The sequence below is a fragment of the Oryx dammah genome, unplaced genomic scaffold, assembly GCF_014754425.2.
Source record: "Oryx dammah isolate SB20612 unplaced genomic scaffold, SCBI_Odam_1.1 HiC_scaffold_8, whole genome shotgun sequence".
In the NCBI taxonomy this organism is placed as follows: domain Eukaryota; kingdom Metazoa; phylum Chordata; class Mammalia; order Artiodactyla; family Bovidae; genus Oryx; species Oryx dammah.
Window position 1 is genome coordinate 8,627,429 of NW_024070192.1, and position 8,871 is coordinate 8,636,299.

Sequence of the window (8,871 nt, forward strand, 5' to 3'; positions counted from 1 at the left end):
GATGGTGACCCCGGGTCTCTGGGGTGGCTGCGGTTTCCCGGCAGGCAGGTCTGCAGCTGCCCCTCCTCCACTCCAGAGGCACAAGAGCTAGACAGTTAGCAGCCCCCGAGAGCCCACCCCTGACTCTGAGCCTGGGGCCACTTGCTTTGTGGAGGTCACAGCACAGGCAGATCACAGTGGGTTGGTCCAGTTTGCTGCATGGACGGTGCCCACTCGTCTCCCCTCTGGACCCTCAGATCACTGCGGACCTGCTATCCAATGGCATTGACGTGTACCCCCAGAAGGAGTTTGACGAGGACTCTGAGGACCGGCTGGTGAATGAGAAATTCCGGGTGAGTGCACCGATCAGACTGCTGTTTCCAGAGGCCCCTCACTTCCTGCTAGAGGACATGGGTGGGGATCTTTCCAGGGGTCCAGGAAAACAGGTGGGATGGTCTTGAGCCATAAGGAAGTGTTATCTGGGCTAGGAGGGGTTGGAGCTAGAGGGTCCACGTGCAGCTGTCTTAGGCCAAGGGGTCTCAGTGCTGGAGGCCCGACCCAGGACAGCTCTTGCCAGGGGCTCAGGGAGTGGACCGGCCTTTGCACACACAAGTGACCAATGCCTCCCGCCCCTCCCCCAGGAGATGATCCCGTTCGCCGTGGTGGGCAGTGACCACGAGTACCAAGTAAACGGGAAGAGGATCCTTGGAAGGAAAACCAAGTGGGGCACCATCGAAGGTAATGGCCGAGCTGGTGCCGGGGCTTCCAGACAGTCAGGAGGAAAGCTGCCTCTGCTACCCGGGAGCCGCGCACCTGGACCTGACCAGCTGCTCTTGGGACCTCGTCTGTTGCCCATTCGGCCACAGGAAGGGCTCCTGTGGGTCCTGCTTGGTGGAGGAAATGAGGGGCTAGGTGTCTTGTCCGGGGCCCACAGCCATTAGCTGATGGAGCTGTGCCTCCATCCCAGTCCCCCGCATCCAGGCAGGAAGGAGGTATGACAGGCTCTGCCAGGGTCCTGGTGCTGGGGTTTTCCAGGCATGCTGTGTGACCCTGGACAAGTCACCCCACCTCTCTGGGCCTGGGGAAAGGGCTGGGCTGGAGCTCTGTCCAGCGCAGAACCAGATGCCCTCCTCACTCCCTGCCCCCTCGGAGTTCCAGGACCCCCACATCTTCATGTCCTGGGGCTTCTGCAACAGACCAGCACAGACTGGGTGGCTTAAAACAGAAGTTCATCCTCAGTGTTCTGGAGGCCTCAGGGGAGACTCTGTTCCCGGCCCCCCTCCTAGTGGCTGCCAGCTGACCTTGGCTTGTAGGTTCAGCCCTGCGGTCTCTGCTCTGCCTTCCTCTATGCGCCTGTGTCTCTCTTCTGCTAAGAGCACTTGTCACTGACCTTAGGGCCCCCCTAAATCCAGGGTGATCCCCTCTTGAGGTAGATACATTTGTTTATTGCTGTATCGGGTCTTGGTTGTGGCGCTCAGGAGCCCCCTGGCATGTGGGATCTTTGTTCCCCAACCAGGGATCAGACCTGCATCCCCTGCATTGGAAGATGGATTCTTAACCACTGGACCACTGGGGAAGTCCCTGAAATCCTTACTTTAATTACACCTTCACAGACTCTTTTTCCAAATAGGGTCCCATTCACTGGTGCCCAGGGTTGGGAGCTGGACGTCTGGGGGACACCATCCAACCCACTACAGGTGACCATAGGTGGGGCGGACCTGGGCGTTTCCTTCCCCCTCTCTCTGTTCTGTCCTTCCCTCTTTAGAACAGATTAAAATGGACCACTTTGCTCCCTGTTCACTTGGCTGAAAGGCCCAGCATAGAGAAGGAAGCAGAAAATTCAACAGTTGCTTTCAACTCCCCCTGCTACCACCCCATCCCACACCTAGCTCATGACCTTGGGCATGTCCCTGTGACCTTGGGCTTGTCCCATCATCCCTTGGGTCCTGTTTTTGCCATCCTTAAAGTGAGCACCTTGTGCCAGGAGTTTAGTGAAATCGGAGAATGTCTCAAAGACCATCGGAGCTTTCAGGACAGCAGATACTTCATTTTTCATATACTTTCATTGTATTAGCAGGAAATGATATAGTGAAAACTGATCTAGTGAGCACTCCCAGCCTCATTTTACCTGGGTTATTGTTAAATTCCCTCACCTCCCTGTCCCGCCTAGATGTCTTAATTAGGCTTCATCCTCGGCTCATCCCGTCTTGGCCCCGCCTCTTCCATTTCTCCTCTTCCTGAAATCTTGCTGTTTAGAAACCTTTTTGTAAAGTGTGTTGGAGGATTTGGGATAAGAATGGGCCAGTGGGGGGACTTCTCTGGCAGTCCAGTAGTTAAGACTCCACACTTCCACTGCAGGGGGCACAGATATGATCTCTGGTCAAGAACCAAGATACCACACGCCACGTGGCGCAGCACAAGTACATTTGAAAAAAGGAAAAAGAAAAAGAAAGGGCCATTGGGGAGGGGCAGGGAAGGGCAGCTCCGCCTCTGATAGCCTCTGCTGCCCTCTGGTGGCCAACTTGGGCCCTGCCGGCAGGCGGTAAAGGAAATTGTTGGGAAATTAGGGAGGTTGGTTTTCTGTGTCCCTGCTCTCCTGCTCTGGCCTGGATCCCGCACTTTAAATGAACTGTGCGTTGCTATGGTGCTGCCAGCCCACGTTGAGGGCGGTGATGAGAAACAGCCCCACAGAACCTGTAAAGATGGTGGCGGGGGAGTGGCTCTGACTTCCCAGCAGCCTTCGTGAGGTCCCGGAAGGAGTTTCTGCCATTAGAGTAGTTGAACTTCCCCAAGACTTTGGTGACTTTTTTTTTTTTTAAATCTCTGGGACCTTGTGAATTGAGAGCTGACCGGAGAGCAGGCTGCTCTGTGCCTCTCCTCATCCCCACCCTCTCCAGCCCCAGTTCCCTCTTCTTCCTACTCCTGGGTTGCGCACCACCGTCCTGAGGTACTTTACTCATCCTTGGAAGCTGCCCGAATGTTTTCAGAGGAGGGCAGGTGTGATAAAGTGCACAGTTAACTCATTTCATTCTCTCCCATCCCTGAGAGGTGGGAGGCATTATTATGCCCATTTTACAGATGAGGAAATGGAGGCTCAGAGAGGCCAGAATAACTTGCCCAACCTGGGATCCAGTGGTCAGACAGTCACTTCAGGTTCAGAGCCCTGTTCTTCGCTCTACTCTCAGTGCTTCTCCAAGTTAGATGGAAAGGCTGCGTGAGAGCCAGCCAGCAGAGGTTTCTACTGTGGGCGCAGCCCTGCAGGGTAGGGGATGGGAGAGGAAGGAGGGCAGGGGTCAGGGGTGTGCATGCACGCTCAGTCACCTCAGTCGTGTCCGACTCCATGTGACCCTATGGGGTTGCAGCCCGCCAGGCTCCTCCGTCCATGGGATTCTCCAGGCAAGAATACTGGAGTGGGTTGCCATGCTCTCCTCAAGGGGATCTTCCTGATTCCAAGGATCGAACCCACATCTCTCGTGTCTCCTGCATTGGCAGGCGGGTTCTTTACCACTAGTGCCACCTGGGAAGCCTAAGTTGGCGGGTGGGCCACTCGGCCTTTTACCACCCTGGTCCCCCTGCCGGCTGTCAGTTGGTCAGTTCAGTCACTCAGTCGTGTCCGACTCCTTGAGACCCCATGGACTGCACCACGCCAGGCTTCCCTGTCCATCACCAACTCCCAGAGCTTACTCAAACTCATGTCCATTGAGTTGGTGATGCCATCCAACCATCTCATCCTCCGTCGTCCCCTTCTCCTCCTGCCTTCAATCTTCCCCAGCATCAGGGTCTTTTCCAATGAGTGAGTTCATCACATCGGGTGGCTAAAGTATTGGAGTTTCAGCTTCAGCATCGGTCCTTCCAATGAATATTCAGGACTGATTTCCTTTAGGATGAACTGGTTAGATCTCCTTGCTGTCCAAGGGACTCTCAACAGTCTTCTCTAACACCACAGTTCAAAAGCATCAATTCTTCGGCACTCAGCTTTCTTATAGTCCAACTCTCACATCCATACATGACATGAAAAAACCATAGCTTTGACTCGACAGACCTTTGTTGGTAAAGTAATGCCTCTGCTTTTTAATATGCTGTCTAGGTTGGTCATAGCTTTTCTTCCAAGGAACAAACGTCTTTTAATTTCATGGCTGCAATCACCATCTGCAGTGATTTTAGAGTCCAGAAAAATAAAGTATCTCACAGTTTCCATTGTTTCCCCATCTATCTGCTAGCTGTATCGACCCTTTAACTTTGAGAAAGGCCCTGCTTCCCTGGGATGGGGAAGCCTGGACCTGGGAGCCAGGCCTCACGGGCCGTGGAAGCTGGGCAGAGTGTTTTTTTTTGTTTTTTTTCCACCTCCGAGCCGCACCTCCCTACGACCACAAATGAGAAGTCTCTTGTAGGGTGTATGGAGATTGGGGATTCCTTCCCGTGGGCCGGACGCCCCCACAGAACCTCAGAGGACAGCCTCCCTGAGTCCAGGTGATGCCACTCAGCACCCTTTAAAGGGTGACTGGCAGCTGACGACCACACAGCAGGCAGACAGTTTCTATGCAGCACTGGGCATCACTAGCCCATTCCGGGGTGCCTGTGGGGCCCCTCCCTGCCCGTCTTCCCGCATCCCCAGAGCTAGCTGCTGCTTTCAGCTTGTGCTCAGCACTCCAAGGGGCTTTAGTGTGTTCCCGTGTGTACCCTCCCAGGCAGCCCAGGGCTCAGGTTTGCTGGCTCTTGAGCTCAATGCGAGCGGTCATCCCCAGTGTGCGACCTCTGTACACATGTGTCCTTGCGTGTGTCCTGAGCACGTGGGGGAGAAACCCCAGCCCCGGTTCCTGCCTTGTTCTGTTCCCAGCACCCCTCTCATCTTCAGGTCTCCCCTGGGACACCCCCGGGCCCCCATGGAGGAGCAACGGGCCCCCTCCTGCTTAGCGTAGCACTCTCTCCCCCGCAGTTGTCTTACCAGGTGACAGTGCCATCTCCCCGGAGGGCAGGAGCTGAGGTGCCTGGTGCACCCCTGTGGCCCCCCTGCCCCGCCCATCTACCTGCCCAGCATTGCTGGGAAGGGCTTTCCTGATCTTAATGCTTCCTCTCTCTCCTCTGCAGTCGAGAACACCACTCACTGTGAGTTTGCTTACCTGAGAGACCTCCTTATCAGGTGAGAGCCAGGCGGGTCCGGTGCTTGGGTGGGGAGGGGATGACAGCCCAGAAGGGGCCTCCGTCAGGGCTGTGGGCCGTGGGTGAGGGTGATGGACCAGCCGGCGGAGGTCTTGAGTAGCAGCCAGCACACCCCACCCATCTGCCTTCCTCCTTGGAGCCCCATTGTCTTAAAATGCCTTGTTGGAAATGAAGCAAGCAGTGAAAATCTTTTTTACTTTCACCTGGGAAAGTGTTGAGTTTGCATCGCTGCAGCCTGAGCCCCAGGAGGTCTCGGGTGCTGGGCGTGTGTCTGTCCTCTGACCTGGTGGAGGCCCTGCCTCAGTTTCCTTGAGCCCAGGCAAGGAGGAGTCCGTCCTCAGCCCAGGTGGTGAGGCCAGGGCCTGGGCAGGTGAACAGAGACAGTGGGGGCTCCCTCCGGGGTGCCAGGGGCTCCCAGCTTCTCAGCCAGCACGACGGATGCTATGGACGAAGTCACTAGGAGGGACGGGACCATCTCTCATGGCCTCCAAGTTGGGGGAGGACTTGGCTTCCAGGAGCTAACTGCCCTGTGCTGGAGAGCCTGGCTGCGGAAGGATGCCCTTCTGACACCTTTGCAAACCTGCCCTGATGGTCAGTGGAGAAGGGATGCTTCAACACATGACTACAGGGGTACCAGTAACCTGCTACCCCCAGGCCCCTCACCTGCCTGCTGCAGGCCGCTGCCCCTTGCCTGCCAGCACAACTGGCCGCTGCCCTGGCTCTTCTGAACCAGAGCAAGGGCACTCCAGCCCTGCCCACCACCGGGGGCCTCTGCACTCAGCCTGTCCCTGAACTGGCGATTGAGTTGTCACAGAAAAGGGGCTGTGTTGGAAAACGTGGTCCTGAGAGTGGCAGGGGTTGCCATGGAGCTCCGCCTCCTCACCCCCACATGCTCCTGTCCAGGCTTGGTCTGTCTTGGTGGGACTAAAGCGCCGTGCTGGAGAACCGCACCCCCTCGCCGGCCTGGGGGACCGTGTAGTGGGGATTGGGAGTGGGGAGGGCAGGCTGAGTGAGCAGGAGCGCCCCCTCACCCCTGGCCCCCCTCATGACCCCTCCCTCGTGCCCCTCCCAGGACACACATGCAGAACATCAAAGACATCACCAGCACCATCCACTTCGAAGCCTACCGCGTGAAGCGTCTGCACGAGGGCAGCAGCGCCGTGGCCAACGGCGTCGAGGAGAAGGCACCCGAAGCCCAGGAGATGTAGACACCGCCTGCCCCGGGACCCTACCCCGAATCTTTACCGTCTCCCGCCACCCGCCACCCGCCCCATTTTTATTTTATATAATTTTCTCCTTGTGTCCTCGATCTCCGCCCCTTCACACCTGCCAAGTAACAGAATGACGAGCGCCCTCTGAGTATGTTTGTTATTAGCCCACTGACTACGGGGACCAGGACTGGGAGTGGGGGGGGTGGCTTGGAGTGGGGGGCGGCTCTCTGGCCCTCCCTGAGGTCCAGAAGGGGCTGGAGGACCACTGACTCAGTTCCCCACCCTGCCCCCACTCCAGGCCCCAGGAGTGGCCCCCAGCTCTTAGAGCCCCTGGAGCGTGGCGGGGTGGTGCCCGCGGGAAGATGGGACCCTGCCGGTGGACCTGGGGCCCCTTCCTGCCCCTGCCTCCCTGCACGCCGCTGGGGAGCCCCTGAGCCCGCCCCTAGGGGAGAGCAGTTCATTCCACAGGATCCAAGTTGCCCATTGGCTGCTGCCCGCCCGCCCGTGAGCCTGTCCTGGAGCAGAAAGTGCCTTTATCTCAGCCGTGCACACGAGCCACCAGCTCTCCGCAGCTGTCCCCTTGGGCAGGGAGCTGGGACAAGGTGGAGAGAGGGAGATGTGTCTTTACCTCCCGTTATGTCCCGCCCCCTTCCCCACCCCCGCTGGAGTTTGAGGATTCAAAGGAAGCAAAAGGCCCACCCTGCCCCGCCCTGATTTTTGGGAAGGTCCAAGCGAGTGAATCTGGTAGAGGAGCTGAGGAGGAAGTCAAGTGCTGGCAGGTGCCAGAAGGAAGTGGGGGGCGAGGGGCTCTCGTGGGCTTGGTGCCGGCCCCGCCCCCACCCCGTGTGACCAGGGAAGTGTATCTGTCTGTTTAGACATCCATTTGGCCCGAGACGCTCTGGTTAAGTGAATGCCCAGTTGGCCGCCCCAGACACACAGCCCCCCCCGACCGAGGCCTGGCTGACACCACGACCAGGGAGGTGGGAGGCCAGGCAAGCCTGACTGTGTTGCCCTGATGTGCCTGGGGCCCTGTACCTCCCCCGCCCCCAGAGCCCATCATAAAGACCCCCAGAGAGGGATTGATAGGGGTCAGGTATCCACGGCCCACAGTCGGGCTCCACGTCCTCATGGCCCCGGGCCGGGGAGCTCAGACACAGGTCAATGATCCGTGACCGTCTGCAGGCCCCAGGCTGGCTTCTTGCCCATGAGAAGGTGGGAGGGGTGGGTGCAGACTGACTGGTGTGTGTGTGTGTGCGTGCGCGCATGTGTGTGTAGGTCATTGCTTCGTGTGTTTACTCTCTCCCCACCTAAGAGAGGAAGGACCCCTTAGTAGAAACAGTTTACTTGCCGACTTGCCATTTTTGCCAAAACCAAGATGTTGAAGGACGCGTCCGTCGCCAGCGTCGGGGTCCCGGCCGTGGACCAGTCCAGCCGGCCCGTCTTGGGACGCCTTCGCTTCCTTCTCTGTAGCCAGATTTTTGAAAACTTGTTAGTTTCACTGGGATCTGTTCCACAGTGGCCTTTCGCTATGTGCCTCCTGAGAAATTCGTCTCTTTTTGTATAAATAACAAAGTGTTGAAAATGTATTTCCTGAAATAAATGTTCCAAATGCAAACCCGGAAGACTCTGGAGTGGGGATTTTTTTTTTCCCCTCTTTTCTGACCCCGAAAGTGTGGCGCTCCTTTGATGAGTGTGAAGATAGCGTGGAAGTGATTGCTGGGGAATTGTTTCATCTCCTTTTGGGAGGAAGAAAGGTTTCAGGGACTTAGAAGCACTGATTTAAGGGGATGATTGAAAAGCGAACAGAGTCTTAATTTATTCATTAAAAGGAGGCTTTGAAGGCATTCCACCGGGCAGTGCTGTGCGCTGCTTCTATGACTGTATCCTGGAAATAATGTTTTTCTTCTTGAAATCAAAGTTTGTTGCAGTGAACCCTATGAGCTGGTCAGTGTTTGACAATCGTTTCATACCAATTTATTCCAAGAGAACTCAGTCACCAAACGACTGGAATAAAAGAGGCTGCCCTGCGCGGTTTTTTCCTGCATCCCGAGTGGGGCATCTAGACCGGGGATCTGGGTATTTCTTAGCTGCGTGTGGGCCTTACTAGCCCCTTTCTCCCTCCTGGCGGGGTGGCCTGGGGCAGCCATCACAAGCCACCCTAAACTGGGCGACTTAAAGCAACAGAAATAGGTTTTCTTGCAGTCTAGGGGTCAGACATCCAAGGTCATGTGTCGGCAGGACAAGGCTCCCTCTGAAGGCCCAGGGTGGAGCCTTCCTGCCTCTTCCAGCTTTGCTGGCTGTGTAGTTCCAATCTCTGCTTCGATCCTCTCCCGGTGTTTCTCATTGGATCTCAGGCCCAGCCTAATCCTGGGTGACCTCATCTCGGTTCTTAACACTGCCAAGACCATGTGTCCACATAAGGCCACATAAGGTTCTGAGTGGACGTTGATTTGGGGGATCGGGGGCGGTCACTGTTCAACCCATGACACCCCCATTCCTGCCCCGATCCAGTCTCAGGGGG

General features: G+C 56.7%; 1 protein-coding gene across 8 annotated transcripts in view; it reads left to right on the forward strand.

The window, feature by feature from the left end:
• The window catches only part of SEPTIN9 (septin 9), a 176,872-nt gene extending 168,900 nt beyond the window's left edge, over nt 1-7,972 (forward strand). For all 8 annotated transcript variants that reach the window (XM_040244672.1, XM_040244675.1, XM_040244674.1 and 5 more), the window contains 4 exons: nt 237-332; nt 621-717; nt 5,068-5,119; nt 6,212-7,972. In XM_040244672.1, the coding sequence (XP_040100606.1) occupies nt 237-332; nt 621-717; nt 5,068-5,119; nt 6,212-6,347 (381 nt within the window). In that variant the 3' untranslated portion in view covers nt 6,348-7,972. The remainder of the gene's footprint in view (nt 1-236; nt 333-620; nt 718-5,067; nt 5,120-6,211) is intronic.
• The last annotated feature ends 899 nt before the right edge of the window (nt 7,973-8,871 follow it).